General features: G+C 28.6%; 5 protein-coding genes across 6 annotated transcripts; 2 read left to right on the top strand and 3 right to left on the bottom strand.

Annotated features, from left to right (window-relative positions):
• The first annotated feature begins 2330 nt into the window (after positions 1 to 2330).
• Positions 2331 to 4703, top strand: LOC128957228 (uncharacterized transporter slc-17.2-like). Its single transcript, XM_054302965.1, has 5 exons — positions 2331 to 2578; positions 2759 to 3307; positions 3679 to 3964; positions 4047 to 4294; positions 4413 to 4703. The coding sequence occupies exons 1-5, from the start codon at positions 2369 to 2371 to the stop codon at positions 4701 to 4703; spliced, it is 1584 nt and encodes a 527-aa protein (XP_054158940.1). The 5' UTR covers positions 2331 to 2368.
• A 534-nt stretch (positions 4704 to 5237) lies between these two features.
• On the top strand, positions 5238 to 8301 carry LOC128955727 (terminal nucleotidyltransferase 4B-like). 2 transcript variants are annotated; one of them, XM_054301402.1, is made up of 5 exons: positions 5238 to 5304; positions 5378 to 5699; positions 5805 to 6068; positions 6145 to 6804; positions 6890 to 8301. In XM_054301402.1, the coding sequence occupies exons 2-5, from the start codon at positions 5418 to 5420 to the stop codon at positions 8171 to 8173; spliced, it is 2490 nt and encodes an 829-aa protein (XP_054157377.1). In that variant the 5' UTR covers positions 5238 to 5304; positions 5378 to 5417; the 3' UTR covers positions 8174 to 8301. The 2 variants fall into 2 exon arrangements, with proteins under 2 accessions (XP_054157377.1, XP_054157385.1); XM_054301410.1 differs by lacking the exon at positions 5238 to 5304 and having other exon boundaries at positions 5353 to 5699.
• An 805-nt stretch (positions 8302 to 9106) lies between these two features.
• Positions 9107 to 13604, bottom strand: LOC128955716 (phospholipase D1-like). The gene is made up of 9 exons (XM_054301391.1): positions 13468 to 13604; positions 12994 to 13388; positions 12381 to 12708; positions 11980 to 12296; positions 11537 to 11892; positions 10968 to 11451; positions 10076 to 10880; positions 9808 to 10009; positions 9107 to 9714 (listed from the first exon to the last, which is right to left on the bottom strand). Exons 1-9 carry the CDS (start codon positions 13595 to 13597, stop codon positions 9129 to 9131), a joined length of 3603 nt encoding a protein of 1200 aa, XP_054157366.1. The 5' UTR covers positions 13598 to 13604; the 3' UTR covers positions 9107 to 9128.
• Positions 13605 to 18315: 4711 nt separating this feature from the next.
• LOC128955994 (uncharacterized) lies at positions 18316 to 19702 on the bottom strand. Its single transcript, XM_054301677.1, has 5 exons — positions 19624 to 19702; positions 19345 to 19511; positions 19070 to 19179; positions 18766 to 18941; positions 18316 to 18610 (listed from the first exon to the last, which is right to left on the bottom strand). The coding sequence occupies exons 2-5, from the start codon at positions 19465 to 19467 to the stop codon at positions 18480 to 18482; spliced, it is 540 nt and encodes a 179-aa protein (XP_054157652.1). The 5' UTR covers positions 19468 to 19511; positions 19624 to 19702; the 3' UTR covers positions 18316 to 18479.
• A 1857-nt stretch (positions 19703 to 21559) lies between these two features.
• Positions 21560 to 23000, bottom strand: LOC128956004 (lopap-like). The gene is made up of 4 exons (XM_054301688.1): positions 22941 to 23000; positions 22654 to 22757; positions 21782 to 21984; positions 21560 to 21712 (listed from the first exon to the last, which is right to left on the bottom strand). The coding sequence occupies exons 1-4, from the start codon at positions 22998 to 23000 to the stop codon at positions 21579 to 21581; spliced, it is 501 nt and encodes a 166-aa protein (XP_054157663.1). The 3' UTR covers positions 21560 to 21578.
• Positions 23001 to 23523: the final 523 nt, after the last annotated feature.

The raw sequence follows: 23523 nt of genomic DNA, 5'->3' as shown, positions 1-23523 counted from the left end.
TCCAGAATGTGTGAGTGTGTGTTTGCACTACACATACATGTGCTCTCTCTCTCTCTCTCTCTCTCTCTCTCTCTCTCTCTCTCTCTCTCTCTCTCTCTCTATTGAAATCTCAGACAATTTGGTAAAGTTGCGAGACATCCATACATATAAAAATAAGTTATATATATATATATATATATATATAGTTATCTCTCTTTTATTTATTCAGAAAATTTTCCGTCACGACTGTTTTGACTGCCGGTGCTAATGATGGAAATGTTTTCCTCGTGTTGTTATATTTTCTCTTTCCTCCCCCTCCCTTATAATTCCCCCTTTTTTTAAAAAAAAATAAAATAATCTATACATATAAATCACTGATTAGTTACAAAATTAAAATGGTGTTCCCCCCTTATTATCACAAAACTACTTGTGTGCCTCTACCCATACACACACACACACACACACACACAAACATATGTATTATAGATATTTCTGAATAAAGTATATAAATATCGCCAGCAAAATGAAAACTTCAATCAATTGAAAAAACTTGAATTTCATTCAATAATAATAACAACAAAAAAAGTTTTACTAAACAATTTTAAAACACAACTTTCTCGAAGTGAATTTGATTTATAATTTTAATTAAAAACTGTGTTTTTATTAATAATAATTATTATTATTTTGGATTTAAATTTAATACAAACAATAATATAATGGAGTTTTACAACAACCAAATCATCGACAACTATATCAATGAAGACGATATTGTCCTCAAAAATCGTTCAAACAATTGCCGCCAAAACAACAGGAGGAGGAGGACATCATCGCAAAAGTCATCGGCCATGAGGACAGCCGCCGCCGCCAACAATCAGACAGACAAACGTGCGGTACTGATAGAGGCGCTAATGAAATTGGCCGCCGCCCGATCTGATGGCCAGTTAAGCGATATGTCTAACTCAATGATCAACAATCGGCTAACATCGCCGATGGAGATCATGAATATGATTAACAATACTACTAAACTATCGTCGGATAACCAATGGAAAGGTATGGTCAGTGAGGACATGGATGATGATGAGGAACGGGAGAATCAATTACCATTGATTGAAGACTATTTACCTGAAACTAACAGTGATAACGATGCTGATGATGATGATGATGATCAACATGATTATCTGTCATATGATAACAGTACGGATAGTTGGCATAACTCGGAGCTCCGATACTATGAGAAAAATATCATTGAAAAATCATAGATCAAAAAAAAATTTTGATTTAATTTTTTTTATTGTATAATATTTATATCAATATATAATTTTGTAAAATATTGTAAATATTATTATTATTATTTTGAAATGCATTTATTACTAATATTATTATTATTTGAAAAGATAATTATAATCTCAGATATCATATTTTAATGATTTATTTTATTTTTTGCTCATTTGAAAACAATATATCATATATTTATTTGATTTTTAAAGTCATAATTTGTGATTTCATTTGTGATTTGAATTATTATTATTTTTTTGCATAAATAAAATTAATATTTATTATTTTTGAATTATCAAAAAATATATATTTGTATATTTATTTACATATAATTAACAGTATTATATACTAAAATAGATATTTTCTAGAAGATTACAAAAATGTTTGAAAAAAAATTTATTGTTTATTTTTAAATAATTAAATAAATGCATTATTATAATTATTTATTTATTTATACTACTGTATATAATTTAGTAAAATCAAAATATTTGTAAATAATTATAATAATTTTAGTATATAATAATTATTTTTGTATTAATAAAACTAATATTAATTTTTCAACAAAAATAAATTATTACATTTAATAGTTAACTGATCTTTTATAACATAATGCCGACTAATATTACTGTATTATCATTATATCATATATGATGACACAATTAGTTATAAAAAAATAATAATATAATTATTAAATTAATTATTAAAAAGAAATTATAGTATATATCAAAAAAATAAATTAAATTTAACAATAAATATATAAAAGTATTATCTCTTTCACACTACTAATAAAACACAAAATAAAATATATATAAAATTTTATATATAAATGCTATAAAATGATATAAAAATATAAATAATAAACAATTTTTCTTAACTGCAATTAAAGTAAGTGTATTAACAATAAAAAAAGATAATAATAATAATAATAAATGATTGTAAAATGTTTTCAAATTTTCAATTTCTATTATACTATAAAATAAAATCATTTAATAATAATAATAATAATAATATCACACAGAAAATGTAATTTAAATAATTAATTATCGATCTATTTATTAAAATTTATTTAATCAATAATAATAATAATTGAAATAATAATAATAAACAACATATAATGCCATCACCAATGAACAAATGGTTTCCGCACCGGTATCGGGTGGGTGTGTTGGGTATGTTTGCCTGTGCATTGGTCTATACGTTGCGGGTTAATATCAACGTTACAATCGTTGCAATGACCAACTCGTCCGATCGGGTTATACAACATCCGAGCGACTGGTGTCCAGAATATTCTGATTCGGGCGGCTATGACGGCAACGGTTATCAGGTATGGCCTAACACTAGATGATGGTGATGTCTCTGTTCCCCTGCCCCCACCCCCATTGAAATTAAATGCACAGTTTTCATGTTTGTTTTTTTGTTGCCCACACCACGTGCACACACACACACACACCCACCCACCCATACACACCCACCCATACACACACACACACACACACACTAATAGACTACCAAAGTGTACGACTGGTCGGAACCGATTCAGGGCACTATACTGGGCGCCTATTTCTACGGTTTTACGGCCACACAGATCATCGGCGGTCTACTAACCGAACGTTTCGGTGCCAAATGGGTGTGCGGTACAGGTATTGCGATACCGGCGTTGATCAATGCCCTGTCACCGGTAGCAGCGGACGGCCACTACGGCTATCTGATGGCCACCCGTATAGTTGTCGGTTCGTTTCACGGCTTTGTCTATTCGTCGCTGTTTTCGATGTACGCCAAATGGTTTGCCGCACACGAACGGACAGTGGCCATAGCCTGTATGTGGTTCGGGTCGAATATGGGCGGCGTTTTTATGTCGCCAATTGCCGGCTATCTGTCTCGGCACGGGTTTGCCGGCGGTTGGCCATCGGTTTTCTATGTGTCCAGTATTATACATTCGGTTTGGCTGGTGTTTTGGTGGCTGTGCGCCCACGACTCGCCCGCCAATGACCGCCGTATTAGTCCCGATGAACACTTGTATATATTGCAAAACACTGACTGTATGATTGAAAAGGTTTATATAGTTTTTTTTGTTGAATTAAATAATAATAGTTATTATACACAAAAAAATAGTTATATTTTTTTATTATAACAAAAAAAAACTTATTTATATTTCACACTCAATAATATCTATTCAAAAAAAACTTATTTATATTTCATACTCAATAATATCTTTTTTAAAAAAAACTTATTTATTATTATTAAATATTTGCAATTTTAGTCATATTTTTTATTTTATTTTTTTTGGTGACTTATTTATCAAATTTTAATTTTCTGATTTTTTTTAGTTATAATAATTTTATACTAATTTTATACTAATTTTATACTAATTTTATACTAATTTTATACTAATTTTTTAAAGTTTTTTTGTACATTAAAAACTAGACATCAACACCAGTTCCCTGGCGATCCATACTGTCGTCGCGTACTGTTTACGCGTCGATAATCGTGCGCGCGTGCGGTATGTTTGGCTACTATACAATATTTACGAGCGTACCCTCATATTTTGATGCCATATTCAATGTCAAATACGTGGAAAACGGTACCTACATGGCCATCATGTATGTGGCCATCGGCTGTGCACTGTTAGCTGCCGGTCCACTGTCGACACTGTTGTTAACCAAAACAAGTATATCGCGGACACGGGTACGGAAAATCTTTCAATTGATATGTAAGTTATAATATAGTAAAAAATACGGGTCATTATCTAACTCACCCACTCCCCCCTCCCACACCCCACCCGCTTAATACAGCACAGATAGGTCCGGGCATTTGTCTAGCACTGGTACCCTCTATGGACTGTAATCTGATAGCCGTAGTCGTACTCATTGTGGTCAGTATGCTATTGTACGGTTTTCGGACGGGCGGCGAATACCCGATAATACCGGAATACGCGCCCGAATTTACCGGCGTAGTATTCGGTTTGACCAATACGTTGGGTGCGGCCATGGGTTTTCTGGCGCCGATAATTGTCGGTCAGGTGCTCAATATGGACAGCAATGTAAGTGTTTTACTAATATATAGCTAGTGTTGCAAAAAAAACACAAATTAATTATCAAAAAATCACATTTTTTTATTAAATTGTGTTTCCGGTATTCCCGGGTCATCGGGTAATATAGGTCGTGACCCGTGAAAAGTGGAATATAGTATTCTACATAATGGCCGGCCTATATCTGTTGGGCGCCGTATTGTTTGAACTGCTGGCCACTGCCGACCGTCAGGACTGGTCGTATGTAAAACAAGTGGTCGGCAGTAATATCGAGTTGAATGAACTGTCCGGCAATAGTCGGTCGACAATCAAATTTCAGACAAGATATCGGATATTTTCCAGATATAAATCAAATCAAATACCAGAAAATACCGAAACTCCCGATTGGATTGTATTCAAGAAAAATACTTTAGTTTATTAAATATTTTTTTAAAAAAATAATAATTATTAAATATATATCAATATATATCAATAGTTTATTGATGTAAATATTTTTTTTTATCAAACATGTTGTGTGTAAATATCATTCAATTTATTTTTATTAAATGAATATAATTTTAAAATAAATAAATTTTAGTCAAAATAAAATTATCAATGACTTTGTTTTTTTTAAAAAAAATAAATTATTACTAATAAAACTTATTTTAAATATTTTAAATAAACATATATTTATCATATGTTTTCAACTACTTATTAATCTGATTATATAATAATAATAATAATTATTATTATTATTATTTCAAGTTTGAAATATTTGATTTGAAATTTGAAATAATTTAATATATGAGTCAATCTTTATTTCTATACTTTATTAGATATACTTAAACCCATTAAACTTATTATACTATTGATAATTAATTTCTATTGACTATACTATCATCATTGTTAGTAATATTACAAACCAAACAAAATGTTATTTAAAATTTCAACAAAATAATTTTTTTTTAAAAAAATTATTTAAGTTTATATTAATACAAACAAAACAACAAAAAACTTTTAGTATTAATATATAGCTATAAAAGGTTAGACTCTCTAAACCATTATTATTATTATTATAATAAACTTAATAATAATATCAAACATTTTTATTTCAAGACTTTTATATTTGTTGACTGATTGATGTCATTGGGAAGCCATGGCGTTGTTGATGATGACCACTAACGATGACCACAATAAGTCTGGGCCGGCGTCGGCATCGGCGTCGACAGCAAAGGCAACGGCAGCATCGGTAACGGCGGCAGCGGTAACGGCAACTGCGGCCGACATTAATAATGGCGAACCACCTATTGATCGATTGCATCGGGAGATCAACGAGTTTTTCAGGTATATGTTGCCGACAAAAAACGAGGCCCAAGTCCGGATGCTAGTACTTCGGGAGATGATCGGTGCCATCGAAAGCCATTTGCCGAGAGTTTGTGTAAGTATTTGGGAGGCCTATCCCCACCCAACCCCACCCTACCCAACCACCCCCCCCCCCCCAAAAAAAAGGGAAAGTTATGATAATGATCTACCGTATTTCCAGGTACATTGGTTCGGCAGTTACGCTACGAAAACCTATTTACCCACTTCCGACATAGATATAGTGGTTAGCGGGCGCTGGGATTATCTACCGCTGACGGAACTGGAACAACATTTTTGTAGGCGCGGCTATTGTATGCCCCATGAAATTCAATCGCTGGCCAAAGCGGCCGTACCGATCATCAAAATGACACACAAATGGTCCCGAATTAAGATTAACATTAGTTTCAATTTGAAACATGCATCGCAAAGTGTCAATCTGGTTAAGGTAACTGTGCTTATTAAGACACATCTATCTACTGTTCCCTATCCATACATACCTGTCCTCTCTTTGTTTTTCTCAGCAATACATTCAAGATTATCCCAAACTAAAGCCGTTACTGTTTGTCATCAAGTATTTCCTATTGCAAAGAGATCTGAACGAAGTGTACAAAGGAGGGCTGAGCTCATACGCATTGGTCCTAATGGTTGTCCACTTTTTCCAGACCCGTAAACGCCAGCCGCAGCAGACGGTCAGTGCTGATGGCGTGGACGGCGACGACGACACCAATTTGGGTCGGCTGTTGATCGAGTTTTTCGAGCTGTACGGCAAAAAGTTGGACTACAATCTGGTTGGTCTACGATTGACTGACGGTACTTATCAGCCGAAACATGAACTCCTCGCTCATACCGAGTGCAGCAACAATGGTGGTGGTGGTGGTGGTGGTGGTCATCGATTTCATCAGTTTAAGCCGTCGATGTTGGTCATCGAAGATCCGTTAAACATGAAGAATAACGTCACGCGCAACTCGTACGACATACCAAAGATCAGGGATGCATTTACCGATGCCTACGATCAACTGATGACTGCCGTCGGACCGGACCCGTCGCCGTCGACGACGATATTGGGTCGTATCGTACGAGTGACCGACGAAATAGTGGACAAACGGCTCCGGGATCTCGCATTGTTTGCCAATGGAAATCGTTGGTCCCATACGTGTTACAAATGTTTCGGCAATCATAATGTAATGGGAGATAAGCGAAACTATTTTTTTTAGATAATAATATAATTATTTTATGATTTAATGTATATATATATATATATCTTAGGCTAACTGTAGGTCACGATACCAACAACTAAACCCTAGACGACAACAATATAATATACGCCATCACAACAACCAGCATAGCTTACATAGACAGCTGGCATCTGGTTATTATCACCAGGAGTTGATCACCACAGCTACCACTACCACTAACCAACGTACATCAGTTCAGTATAATAAACATAATAATAGTGATACTACTAATCCCAACACTACTACTACTACTACTACTCCTACTACCGCTACTGAAACTAATGGCACCGCCGAAAAAGGCATAACTGATAGCACAGGCGATCATATAGAAAGTCTTAGCAAATACTTGAGTAGAGGTACTGATGACGACAAAAGTGGCAATAATTGCAATACTAATAATCACAACAACAACAATGGATTTAATAATAATAATAAAGGTGTTAACTATGCATCCAATGGTCATCATTATAATCATCACTACAACAATCATAACCAGCATTATCAGCAACAGTATTATAGAAGATCGTCCTATAATAACGGATCCAATGGTTATAATAATAATAATTACAACACTACTACTACCGCTACTGAAACTAACGGCACCGCCGAAAATGACATAACCGATAGCAGCGGCGATCATATCGATAGTCATAGCAACCATAGTAGAGGTACTGATGATGACAAAAGTGGCAATAATTACAATACTAATAATCACAACAACAACAACAACAATGGATTTAATAATAATAATAATAAAGTTGCCAACTATGCATCCAATGGTCATCATCATCACAACAATCATAACCAGCATTATCAGCAACAGTATTATAGAAGATCGTCCTATAATAACGGATCAAATGGTTATAATAATAATAGCAATAACGGATCCAATGGTTATAATAATAATAGCAATAACGGATCCAATGGTTATAATAATAATAATAATAATAATAATAATAATAATAATAACTACAACAGCAACTATTACTACCATAACCACCACTATAGCAATCACTATAATCACAATAATAGTAAACCGAGTTTTACTTTCGATAAGTTGTATTCGACGACCAACTTTTATAACAGGCGTTATAATCGCAATCTGTTTGACGATAAATCGTCAACTAATTATAGAAATAATAATAATGACAATAATGAGGAGGAAATGTCTACTAAATTACTAAACAAACTGTCCTATAATAGTAGTAAAGTTGTTTGCGAGTTGTCGTCATCATCATTGGACAAACCAATTGATAATAAATTTCTGGATAAACCATTGACTACCGGCACCGACACTATAATAAAAAAAAGTTAGTCATTCCTAACTAATTGTATTATCTATTTGTTTATTTTATAACAATTTTCTATATATATATATTGTTTCCCAATTGATTGTTGATTATATATATATATATCAAAGTATACAGTGTTTACTATTAATTATTACACTATATTTCTATATCTAAGTATAATTAATTATAAAAAAGTTATATAAATTACAACAAAAAAAAGTTATATAAATTACAACAACAAAAAAAAGTTATATAAATTACAACAACAAAAAAAAGTTATATAAATTACAACAAAAAAAGTAATATACACTATAAAAAAAATCATAAAATACACAAAAAAAAATCATAACAAAAATATTATTTTTTTAAAACATTATTTATTATTATTATTATAATTATCAAATTATTTACTTTTATAATTTTATTATTTTATTATTATACATACAAACATACATACACATTGCATTAATTATAGATTTTAAAATCAATAACAAAAAATTGTTTAATAAAAAATAATGATAAATTAAATTGATTGTTATTAAATTTTATTTTAAAATTGCTATATTTTAAAATATTGAATGTTTTTAAATTTGCAAAAAAAATCAAAGTTTTAAAAAAGCTGAAAATAAATCAATTTTATGCAAACCACATATAAATAATAGTAACTTTATTATTATATATATATCATATAATCAGTAATAATAATAATAATTAATATTATTATTATTATTATTATCTATGTTTTAACAATATCACATAACCAACAAAAAAATTTTTAAAATGACTAAAAAATATTTTTTTTTTAAAATCTGTAACAAATTATAATATATAACATATAATCAAATTAAAAATTTTTTTAAAAAAATGTAAAAAATGATATGTTAAATAATAATAATTAAAATATATATATATACTGTATATATAAATACATAACAAACAAAAAAAATTAAATCCCATTTAAACAACAAAACAGTATTTCTAAGTCCATAAGGTTAGGGGCATTAGCTTCTCTCCCGTACCCCAAGCGGGCAACAGTTGGTCCTCGTTTTCAAGAAAATGTAACGGTATGAGCACCAGATGTCCGCGAATCTGACTGTCCAACAATCGTTTGGCTTCGGCCGGATCAGTGGTGGCCATTCGCGGCCGATTCAAATAGTCTTTTAGTTCGCCAAATGTTTTGACATCATCGCTGGGAACCACTGGAAACACTTGTTCGTAGATTTCGGTATTTCGGGCGGCAGTGGCCATCCATGTATCCGTATAGAAGTGGTCGCTAATCGGATCGCGAACATCAATCGTAGTATTGTTGTCTTTACCGCCGCGGCCGCCGGCGTCGTCGTCAATCAGACCCAAGTGTTCGCGCATTAGCATCCGTCTCAGTGAACCGCAAAACTTGCCGCACCGGTCGTACGGTTGGCCGTTCATGACGGCCGTCGACGACGAATCAAATTGTTGGTCAGCGATGACCACTGCAACCTCCGAGTCGCGATTGCCGAGCATTGAACGGTCGTTAATATTTGACGATCCGATAATCGCTTTGTTGTCGTCGACTAAAAGTAGTTTACTATTTAAGTTATATATAAAAAAAATAATACAAAATTAATTATTATAAGTTTCTCTGTGAGGTGGGGTGGTGTGGGGTGGAAACGGGTCTAACCTGTGAACATAGACAAGCTCAGTGGCCAGTTTGCCATGTAGTTCCCCGTAGTTTCGTAGGCCGTAAAACGATATGTACCGAAACGGATCGCCTACTTCGCGCCGCAAACGGTTTATTAGTGAATAGTCTCCGCGACATATCGTCGAGTAGTTATAGTGAGTGATGGCCTGAATACTAGTGCCACGACTGGTCCCGATTTCACCTAAAAAATAATAATATTAGTTATACTACGGGTATGTCCTCTCAAAAAAATAGCAAACAAACAGACCTTCAAAAGCCGGCAATAGTGGAAAAAAGACAAACACCCGAAACGTTTCGTTATCCCTAAACGCACGGATAATACGATGATAGAGAGCTTCGCCAATGGGATTGACCACCACTTCGGAGGTGTCCAGCGGCGGACTACGCGATTGGCTGATAAAAAATTGATTTTCAATATAGATATAATGTTTGGCCGAATTGATGAGATCGATATAAGCCGTAAGTATTGAATGATCGGTTTGTCGATGACCAATAGACCAGTGGCCTACCGATCTGACCACTTGGACGGTTACTGGACAGGCCCGGAGCAAATATTTCGGTGGTTTGTGAACCGTATCGCCAACCGATGGATAGGCTTTCGGTATAAGCCACGGGTATTGGTCATTGAATTTGGCTTTTTCAAATTTAGTAAAATTCCAGCGTTCAATAAAATGTCTGGCCACATCCCGAGCGGCCCGACCCATGACCATACAGGACAGATCGTGCCACGGCATACGCGGTGTACTGTTACGGTCGACCAGATCGGTAAACGGTAGATGCAAATCGACAAAATCTTTGACAATAAAGTTGACATAATCTTTGCCGAACCACAGTTTGGATCCGCCTTTCAGACCACCGTTGGCCGCCATACGATCGGCGGCCGACGATTTTGGTGTCATAAAAGCGTAGTCCAACTCGTCGTTGACTAATTTGTTGTTGTCGTCTGAGGCGGCGGCGGCTGCGGCAGCGGTAATGTCGATGTCTCTTAGGTCGGCCATCGAGTCCTGTGAGTCGTGTTTACTAAACTTAAAGCTTTTCATACGCTGGAAGCGCTATAATTAATTGATAATAGGATTACCGGTAATTAGTAGTTAGGGGTAAGCCCTTTAAAAAAGGCTTTCGGGATTCGGGTAACTTACGGCCACTGCTTGTAGACGTTTGGTCCGCAATTTCGAGCCCAACCTAAGTTTGAATGTATTTCCCCGTACTGTTGGTTCGTCGTCTATATCATCAACAACACCATCGACAGCAACAACGGTACTGTTTTGGTTATAATTATTATTATTTGGATCACCAATTATAATCACTTCGGGACTGTAGGGCGGCGGTTGCGGTAGTGGCGGTGGCGTCTCATTCACGTTGTGTTCCTGTATGCCGAACGAACCGTTTCGCTGTTTACCGGCGGCGGCGGTGCCGACCGTATCGACGGTATCAGCGATGACAACATTGTTGTTGACGACATCAAATCGGACCCCTCTGTCGCTGATGTTGTCCACCACTGCCGACTTAATACTTTCGTTGATCGGTTCGACACTATCTGAACGGTTGGTGCTTAACGATTGCAACGACTGTAGCGACTGGATCTTCAGTCCCATCGGTGACGTCGAGTTTCTGATCCTAAAACTGATTGTCCAAAACATAGCATAACATTAACATAACATAAGCACCGGTAGGTTGTTGTTAACACCTAAAAAAAACGGTTACATACTTTTTGTTATTGCCGTTATGGTTGTCAAACATCATGCCGGCCAAATCGGTAATTCGGTGTTCGTAGTTATCCCAGCGGCCAAAGCATAGATCAATACCGCCGACAAACGCAACCGACTGGTCGATGACAACCAATTTTTCGTGATGTGACCACAGTAGAGGTCCGCCGCGTGCGGCGTCCGGATGTCTGAGTACTTTGATGTTTGGATGCAATTTCATTAGCCATTGTTTGGTGAATAGGGAGTTAATACTGACGCCAATCTCCATTTCCTTGTAGACCAGTATATAGATCCGGACTCCCTGTTTGGCTTTGCGCTCCAGTATCCGATCCAATCGGGAATTGTCGCCGTCGATGACCTATAGGTATATATTTTTGTTATTATCAATTGAATTGCTTGAATTCAATTCATTTAGTTAGTTGCCGGCACCGGTAGTTGAACATACAGGTCGTCTCATATAGATGTGCGGACTGAGCCACCAGTCGGCAATCAAGATGTCCTGTTTGGCCGATTCGAGTGCGTCGGCCACGGCCTCGAAATGTGCGGCTCCGTCGATAAACCATTGGGCGTAGACGTCCTCGCGTATCGGTGCAAACGAGTCGTACCTGTTGGCGCTGGTAAAGTCACGGCCGTAGGTCTGTGCAGTTTTCATGAGATACTCGGCCAACTCCTGGGCCTTACGGGTTGTCCAGCATTTCAGATAGAGATCGCGCGACTTGTTTGATATGCGGACGCCGTGATGGACACCAACAGTGGACACACCTGTTTAATAGACATTATATATATATATACTCTGGTAGAGAGAGAGAGAGAGAGAGAGAGAGAACAATCCCTATCCTATCATACCTGCCTTAGTCTCAAATCCCTGATCCATAAGCATAACTGAGCGAATGCGGCCGTCTTTCGGACGCATATAGAGTATACAATTATCTTTGACTACAAGCCATCGGCGTCGCCAGTGGCCAGTGATGTCGGTTACAAAATTTTCCAGTCGCGTAAAACAGGTCGCCCGCCGAAAACCGCCGGCCCTTTTCATTAGCAAAAACTCTTTGCCTTTGTGACCCAATTCATCCACAAACGAGACGGGACTGATCTCCAGGAAGTTCATCATTTCGTGATGATTGCGATACATCGGTATTTTCAGACAGTTTTGTAGATAGAGTTCCAGTTGTTGCTACCGTTCCCCACACAAACAATACATAGTATATAATATGTCAAATTGGATGTAAGGAATTGGATGTAAGGGAATTGGATGTAAGGGAATTGAATGTAAGGGAATTGGATGTAAGGAATTGGATGTAAGGAATTGGATGTAAGGAATTGGATGTAAGGAATTGGATGTAAGGAATTGGATGTAAGGAATTGGTTGTAAGGAATTGGATGTAAGGAATTGGATGTAAGGAATTGGATGTAAGGAATTGAATGTAAGTATATCATCTAAATAGAAAATATGACATACCTTTCGCTCCTCCAGCGCCTCATTGGACAGTATTAGGGCTTCGGGACGTCGAGGAAAACGTGGTACTGGTTTGCGATTTTTCTGTGCTATAGTTTTGCGTCGTTCCCGATATTTTTTCAATGGTAACGGCAACCGCAATGTCGTACGAAACATGAGAAGCTGCTGATGAAGGTTCTGGAAATGGGTATGTCGTCTCTTAACCTGCCATTTATAGTGCAAGTGTTCGACTTCGATGGTATACAGATAGGGATTGAGTATGTGATGGCCGGTACGATTCTCAGCATTGACTATACGTACACGCAGCGGACAGTTGCCCAGTAGCCATCGATTGGTGGGATCGCCAAAACTTTTGGCCGGTTCGTACAGCCGTGTGTATGGTATGCGCTGTATTGATACTAAATTTGGTGGGGTGTAAGGAAAGGTATATAATTCAATTTTTTTATGGATATACAGTATACAGGTTAGGTAGCTTACGGTTGCTTAAGTTGCCGCTGTCGACAGTGTCCTCGCCGTCCATAGTAATCGGCGGTAAGTCCTCATAATCGGAGTCCTGTTCAGCGGCCACTCCTCCGACATGCGATGTCTCACTCTCTGGTGATGTCATTGTGTTATCATTTATAATATATATTTATATTAATATATATACTGTTTAATGATTTTGTTTTTAATGATGACTAGTATATACTACTGATAAATATTGAAGGAAAACAAAACATATTTTTTTTAATTAATTATTTATATATAATTTTTTTAAAAATTATTATAATATTATTATATTTTTAAATAAATTAATAAAACATTATTATTATTATTATTATTATTATTATTAAAGAAAAATATGAAATATAATATATATATACACTATTTATTATGAAAATAATTATGTTTTATAAGGAAAATATTGAAAAACTTTAAAAATAAATTTAATTAGCAAACTATTTATATAATTTACAATAATTCAAAAAATCAAACAAATTGCTAATTTAATGTCAAGGTTAGATTGATGTATATAATTACAGTATAAAAATTACTATTGATAAATTACTATACAAAATTTATTTTTTTAAATTATTAATTAAATCTAAATTTAGCTATGAAAAAAAAGTTTTTATTTGTTATAGATTAATTTTTAGATAATATACTATATTTTTTTAAATATGATATGAGTTGAAAATATAATATTAAAAACTTTATTATTATTATTAAAACATACTATTATATATATTTATTATATATATATATATATATTCACTCATTTATATTCAATGATTGTAATCATTAAAACTTAACGATTGATTGATTGAAATTATTTATAATAATAATAATAATCATTTAAATTATTATGCAAATAACAAACATGTAAACTAAGTTTATATATATATATATATATATTGTATATACAGTATTAATAATTGATAATATTTTTTTTATACTGATAATTTTGATAGTAATAAAAATAATTATAATTATTAAAAATTACTGATAATTATAGTTGCATTAAATATATTCACAAATTATTAAATTTTTTTTTTAAATTTTGCTTAATAACAAACAGACACACATTGATAGCATATTTGCATTATTGAGATAATAATTGTATTTAATATATTAAAACTCATTAAAAAAAAGTTTTTTTTTGAGTACAGTATAGACATAAAATATATATTTACTAAATGATAACAAAATTATTTGAAAACACATTTTTTTCAACACAACAAAAATAAAAAACTATAATTATATGTTTATTTAGTTGGCAAACAAAATCATCAATTTGTTTTCTAACACATAAACCATTTAATAGACAAAACATTATAATTTACATTATATATGTAATGTAATGTTTAAACATTTTACTGTTTGGTTATACAGTATAACAAAAATAAGACAACAAAAATAATTATAGTTATAGTTAGTTAAAACACTGTGTCATATAAATAAATATATACTGTATTTATATAACATATGGGTTTCAATTGACACCAATAACTGGTATGCTTTATTATATACAGTATTTATATTATTGATGTCTATGTCTATGTGTGTGTGTGTGTGTGTGTGTGTGTGTGTGTGTGTGTGTGTGTGTGTACAGTATATTGATATACTATATAAAAATTACTATAAATATAATTTATATACAAGTAAACTGTATTAATAGATATAGTTTCGTTATAGACAATATATACTATACTACTAATGGTATATTATATTTAGGCTAAAAATTTATTCATAAAATGAAAATAAAAATAAAATTTTACTTTAAATTTTATGATAACATCATCTCTCTTAAAACATAATATTTAAAATTAAAACTAATATTATAAGTATTATTATTATTACTAAAAATATTATATATATGATAAAACTCTAGATAATATAGTTACTAAAAATTTATAACAACACAAAAAAATATTTACCTAAATTATATGTATTAATAATACAAATTAAACAAATTAATTGTTTTTCAGTTTGTAATAATAATAATGAAAAAAAATTGTCGCATTTAATAAATTGTTGTAAAATTTATTATTATTATTATTATATAATATTGTTGTTGTGGTTGAACTCGTGTGACACTAAAAACTACATTTGAAATTAATTAAAATATAAAATAAAAACTTTTTTCATAATTTTTTAAAATTCAATTACAGGATACATGTGTATACATATACTTTATATATTATATTTAATATTATTGTCTAATTTTTAAAAAAATATTAAATAAATAATAACAAAATACTAGATTATTAGCTATTTATATTAATTTGAACTTAATCTAAATAATATTAATAATAATAATAATTATTATTATTATTAAATTATTGTCATTATTATTGCTACCTTAATATTCAATAAAAAAATTTATTTTGTTGATTCATTAACTATAATAGTATACTTAAATAAATTAAAAAAAACTATTACTAATAGTAATAAATTGTTATCAACAACACAACAACAAATAAAAACCATAACTTTATCTCAATATATATATATTGTATATAATATTAATTATCTAATGTTTTATTGTTAATAAAATAAAAATTATACTAGCACATATTATATATTTATATTGATATACTAGCACAAATGTCAACCAATGTTAAAGTCAACTAGTGGTGTAAATTATAGATTAGATAAAATCCAATAATAATAATAATTAATTTATTAATTTATTGGTTAACTAAAGTATGGATAAAAATCAATCAATTTTTTTAAACTAAAAATTATTAAATACTATAATTATAATAATTTTTTAAATATTATATATTTACTTTAAATAAATATATAATTGTAAATTTCTATTTACAATTAATAGCATTATATGTTTATATATTAATTTAAATGACAAATATTTATAATTATTAAATTTTTATGCATAATATATTTTTTTATTTTTATTTTTGCTAATCATATTATATTTGCAAATTATTTATTTGAATTTTTTAATGAAATAACAAATTTAAAAAAAATATTTAGCAATGTATAATTTAAGAAATAATAATAATATAAATTTTTTTAAAAATTATAATATAAATTATTAAATATAGAAAATACCTTTAATGTTGAATCAGAAATATTATTCAAAAAAAATAAATTACATATTCTTATAATTAGTTTATTAAAACATAATTTTAAATAACTTTTTTTTAAATATATATATATATAATATTAACTTTAACTTTATATATATTGCACAATATTATGATTTATTAATTTTGAATTAACTAATCAAGTTAGTTTTTAGACTATAGTCAATAATTATTAATAAATATTATTTTTTTGTTTGATTAAATTAATGTAAAATAATATATAATATTATTATTATTTTTTATATAACATTATATATATATATATATATATATATTAAAACTACGATACACTTTGAAAACACTTTGAAAATATTGACTAACATGTGGTGTATGTTATCTACAAAAAAAATAATAACTCATTTATTATAACAGTATTTTTTAAAAAATATAATAATAATATTATTTTGTTGGCAATGATATATCAAATGGTGTAAAAATTAATAATAATATAATAAAAAGATATATAAGTCATTGAAACAGTCATTGAGCACTCATTTATAAGAAATACTTTAAGTATTATTTTAATGATAATAAAAAATTATAAATAAATTATTAAAATACGGTATAGTCAGACACATAGTGTATATCATAAAATATATGTCATATACAGTATATGTCTTATTATTATTAGTGTGTGTTTGTGTGTGTATGTGTGTGTGTGTATATGTGTGTGTGTATGTGTGTGTGTATGCATGTGTATATGCATGTGTGTGTATGTGTGTGTATATCTGTGTGTGTGTGTGTGTGTGTGTGTGTGTGTGTGTGTGTGTGTGTGTGTGTGTGTGTGTGTGTGTGTGTGTGTGTGTGTGTGTGTGTGTGTGTGTGTGTGTGTGTGTGTGTGTGTGTGTGTGTGTGTGTGTGTGTGTGTGTGTGTGTGTGTGTGTGTGTGTGTGTGTGTGTGTGTGTGTGTGTGTGTGTGTGTGTGTGTGTGTGTGTGTGTGTGTGTGTGTGTGTGTGTGTGTGTGTGTGTGTGTGTGTGTGTGTGTGTGTGTGTGTGTGAGGTTACCACCTTAACTAGTAATATAATAATAATAAAAATGATTAACAATTTTTTTAAATAACGTCACAAAACAGGTATTTTCCTAAAATTATTGTATATTTTAATTGACTTTTAAAATTCAATTGAATAGCATTTTAATTTAATTTATTTAAAAAAAATAATAATAAAACACATACATTACCGGTAGGTGTATTTGTAAGAGTGGGATATAAATGTCTACTTTTATATAATTAAAAAAATTAAATAAAATACTAATTGTGTGTTTTATTTATTTATTTGTTTGCTTTTTATTTTGTCAAATAAGTGTGAGATAACAATATTTTTCAATTTAATTATTATTTTATCGTTTAATTGATATTAAATACGAGTATTAAAAAAATGTAGTATTAAATTGTAATTATAATTGAAATTACTATTGAAAAAAATGTTTTAATTTTATTAATTAAATAAATGAGTTGCAAATTTTAAAATAATTTTAATTTTAATTTAATATATAATATCCTACAATTAAATAATATTTTAATTTAATTATGTCTAATATTTGATACTAAATAATATTATATATAATATTATCATATTTAAAAAAAATAAATATCTAGTGTCTAACCCATGTATTTTGAATGTATATCAAAAAAATAAAGAAAATAAATTAATATAAATAAAAAGTTTAGATAACAAACAATATATATATATTAATATATATATTTTTTAAATTAATAAATTTATGTTTTATATTTAAATAGATAGAAACATTGAAAATTGTGTAATCATTTTAATATATAATCAAAATAAAAAAAATATATCACTTTATATTTAAAGTGTGTTTTATTTTATATAAATTGATTGAATTATTAATTTGAGTGTCTTTTTATTTTTTGGTACTGATTTTTTTTGTTTGTTTAATCAGTACAGTGATAGCCTATCTTGCCATTTGTATCCCTGACAGCACCGGCCTCCCTGAGCAACTGTGAACCATATTTAATTAATTCCTGATCGGTTGTCTGGTTTCTACTATAAACAGACCAGTTATCTATATTAGAGATTAGAGAGAGAGAGAGAGAGAGAGAGAGAGAGAGAGAGATATGAAATTATTTTTTTTTTAAATATGGCATAAAATTATTTTAAAAAAACATGATATAAGTTATGTTAATTATTTTTTTTGATTACTATATATTAATATATTACCTGATCGTACAGCTCCATGGGTAACCTGATAGACAACCAGTACTGGATCTACCTGGGTAATGAACCATGGTCGTTCGACAGCATAGCCCTCGGGCACCCAGATAACCTTGCTCAGTTTGCCTTTTAGATATTGATTTTGCTCCATATAGTCGATAGGACCGCTATTATTGCCACGACTATATCGATATTCATAATTAAATAATTAATTAATTAGTTAGTTAGTTATATTGTGTATTAGCAGTATTACAAATGTTATATAAATATAGAAATTTTTAAACAAATAATAATTATAATAATTAGATACCTTTCCGTTACGTTGACATAACCAGTGCCGACAGTAATGTCCAGCTGAGGACATGACTCGTTAGCCGATTTAGGATTTCTATGGTAGACACCGTACCAGTGGCCGTCCAACTAGTAAATCAATATAAATTATATATATATATATATATAGAGAGAGAGAGAGAGTATATGAATGATAATAATGGGTTGTATAGTTTTTTTTAAATGATTAGTTCAATAGTTTTAAATTGACCTTTTTTAATTATTTTATTTTAATTAATTTTTTTAATAACATACCAATTTCAGATCCAATTCCCGTAAAGTTTTCGATACAGCCATATGGTAGGGATAGATGGCCTGTTGGCTCTGGTCGGCCATAAAATATACCATAAATATTACCGATAATAGTAATGATTTCATTGTCTAGTTTTTTTTTGTTGTTGTTGTTATGAATAAACACTTAGCTATATAACAAACAAACAAAATTATTAATTTTTTAAATAAAAATAATAATAATAAATAATACACACAAATAATAATTAATTAATATAATAATAATAATAATATTTTGTATACTTGTTTGATATATTGTTGATTGAATTTTTTCTCTCTAATCAATATATTTAATTAACGATATTATTAGCAAACGTTTTAATAGATGGCAAAAAATATATAATTAAATTACTTATAAATTAAAACATATATATAATGTTATATAATATAATATAATACGTTGAGAGAGATGTTTGAAATAAATTTTTTTAAAACTTGTATTATATGAATACTACTACAACTACAGGGAGACTAAAATAAATTCATAGAGTTATATAGGTATAGTTGAAACGATTTTTTTTAGTTTATCACTAATTTTTTTTTGTATTTAGTTATAAATTAAACAAATAGTTACTATTTATTTAAAAATATATAACTAATTTTTTATATACACTTTGTATGCGTGTATATATGTGTGTATAGTCAGCGATTGCACAGTTTATATGACACTAAATTTATTTGTGAATCATATTATTATAGTAATACTAATTTTGATATGATTTAGTAAATAAAATTTAGTTATTTATATTGATTATTAGTATTAGTATTCAAAAAAAATAAAATTTTAAAAACCAGTTATTCAAGAATCAGTCATCAATTTATTGCTTTAAAATTTAATTGATTTTTGTTTTGATAATCCTTTTAAACAACAAATTTAAAAACAAAATATTTTTTTAAAGAATATTTCTGAAGATTATTGAAATAAATCATTTGTTTTTAAAATAATAATAAAACAAATATTTTATTAATAATTTTATAAAGATTTTTATAGATATACTTTTCAATGTCAAACAAAAAACATAAACTCTGAAAAAATACTTGAATTACATGTTAAACAAGTGTTTTATTTCATTAACTTATTTGTTATTATTATTATTGTATAATAATATTATAAATAAAAAAAATAAAATTTAATATTAATTTTAAGAGTTGTCATAAAATAATAAATTATTTATTTAAAATAATATATTGATTATATAAATGAGTTAAAATATATTTATTTTAAACACAAATAAATTACTATTATATATTGTAAATAAAACAAAATTATTATTTTTTAAAAATCATTATAAATATTAATTTTTAGTCTAATTTTAGTCATTTAGAGGAAAATACTTCAGGAAATTATTTATTATAAACAGTCATAATATTAATATTTTTAGGCAAAAAATTTGTTTTTACATATATTTATGTATTTTTATTTTTATTTTTTTTAAATAGTTGTTGTCTCAAATAAAATTGTTTTACAAATTACAATATTTTTTTTTTAAATTTTACAGTACATAGTGCACCCAGGATGTTTTGATAATAATTATTGAGAAAATAAAAAATAATTATAATAAAAAAAAATGGCAAACATATATCAATATAATTTATATAATATAAATATATAGGTATATAAATATTAAATTATATATTTGTACAAATTTGCACTTATATTATATTATAATAATAATATTTTTACATTTATAAAAATTATGTTTAACTAGATGATAATAATAATAATAATAATAATAATAATAACCAAATATTTATTTTGAAAAATTAAAACAAAATTTAAATCTATCAGTAATTGGGAATGTTATGTTGTTTTTTCATAATGGTTATTATATAAATTATTATTAATAATATTAAATAATTATAATAATTAATTTATAATAAATTTTTTATATAACTATTATCAAATTACACTACAATAATTTAATTAAATAAAAAAATAATTAACTAATTAATTACGATATACAGAGGTATATATATATATATATACTTAAAGTTCACACATTTATCATTAAGTTTTTTTTCAGTACAAACTATTAAATTTTTTTTAAATATATAAATTATACATTAATATTATAATTTGTATATTTATACCTTAAATAAGGTTTTTTAAGTTTTCACTTTCAATTTATAAATTATATTAATATATAGATATATATCACAATTAAATATTTGTGTTATTATTATTATTAGTAGTAGTTTTACTGATGATTTATTTGAAATAATATCTCATTTGAGCCGTCAATTGAAGCGCCAGCTTTAGCTAACAGTCCTCTAGCATTGGCTAACTGTTCATCCGTTAGTTGTTTTGTACGGCTATAGACTGTCCAGACATCTGATTGAAATTAAATTAATAATAATATATTATTTTTAAAAAAATTAATTTTAATTTAATGGCACATACCTACTGACGATTCAGTGGCATTGGGATCGTCGGTTAGCAGTAGGCACTGGTAGACCACTAGATATTGATCGTAATCAGTGTGCAATACCCACCAGGGATAGCCCAGTTGATAGTCGCCCCTGTCGATTACCCGATCCAATTTACCCTGTAGGGTATCATAGTTTTGTACCAGGTCATAGGAATGATCTAACTGTCCATTGACACTAAAACAGTGATAATAAAAATAAATAAATAATAATTATTTAAATTATATTTTTATATCAAATTGATTATAAATAAGTATAACTATCAATTTAGTTGTATATATTTAGTACATATTTACTATAAATATTTATATGATATATAAATTTAGTTATATCTAAATGTTAGTTTTAATTACATTTAAAAAAAATTATTGATTATGTTAATTATTTACAATTAATGTATAATAATAATATACATACATATACGTTATCTAATTGTATATAAATTTAATCAATATATGTATACTTAATATGCTATATTCACATAAAAACAATTTTGTTTTATGATTATTAGTCTATTTTTATATCTATGGAAAACGTTATATAAATACATGTTATATTTAAACACATTATTTGATATTATCAATAGATAAATAAAAATTAAATTTCAGAAACAAAAGTAGATTATTATAATAATTATTATTATTTCTATTATAATATTTGATAAATATTTTTGTGTATTGTTAAGCAAACAATGACACACACAAAAAAATGTTTTATATAAATTAGTCATCAATTAATCAAAAAAAAAAAAAAAAAATTAAATAATCTAATTATATATCAATATATATACATAAAATACTACAGTATATATACAAATGTTTGTATCAACAAAATAAAAACACATACATGTGCTTAAACTCCAGTGTCTTGTCGTTAGTCTTATTCAATTCCATAGCTATTGAATCGTTGGTTTGCTGTTTGCCAAACACGGCATACCATAGGCCGGTCAACTAAAATTTGTGTACATATATATGTAAATATTAATTAATATATTTTTTCATTAAAAAAACTACTGTATAATTTAAATGATAAATCAAAAAACAATGTTATTATGAGATGATATGATAAAAATATAAAAACAAAATTTATAATAATAATATTAATAATAATTAAAATTAAAAATCAATACTTACTTTATTAATGTCCAACGCTTTGATAGTATTTTGTTTGACTTTTTCCCATTGATATATCATTTTATTTATTTTTTTAAAAATATACACTATATATATATATATATCAATAAATACAGTATATATTTATAATAATAACAATAATAAGTTATTATTAATTTTTAATATACAATATAAGTTATATACTAATAATAATATACTCTCAAAAATATATATTTATATATATATATATATGATATTATTGGTTATAAATTTAAACAACACATACTGTACTACAGATTTTATACAGTATATAGAAAATCAATTTTTATATTAATAATAATAATAAAATTTGGCAATTAGTTGCTAAATATTTATTTTTTGATTAAAAAATAATTTATTTATTTTTTAATTACAAATTTGTAAATATAATAAATATTGAATATATATATTTTAAAAAAATTATATATTGATAATAATAATATTTATTTATCAAATACAGTGTTTTATATCAAAATAAATATTATATTTTCAAAAAAATATATATTTGTACAGCGGACACAACTGCAAGTTGTTGGTCCCAGCAGACATATAAAATGGAAATGAT

This window comes from Oppia nitens, unplaced genomic scaffold, assembly GCF_028296485.1.
Source record: "Oppia nitens isolate AA-2021 unplaced genomic scaffold, nextdenovo-longstitch-racon4-pilon3 scaffold12_pilon_pilon_pilon, whole genome shotgun sequence".
Lineage (NCBI taxonomy): Eukaryota > Metazoa > Arthropoda > Arachnida > Sarcoptiformes > Oppiidae > Oppia > Oppia nitens.
Note: the sequence above shows the minus strand (reverse complement) of the source record. Positions and strands in the feature narration are given on the sequence as shown.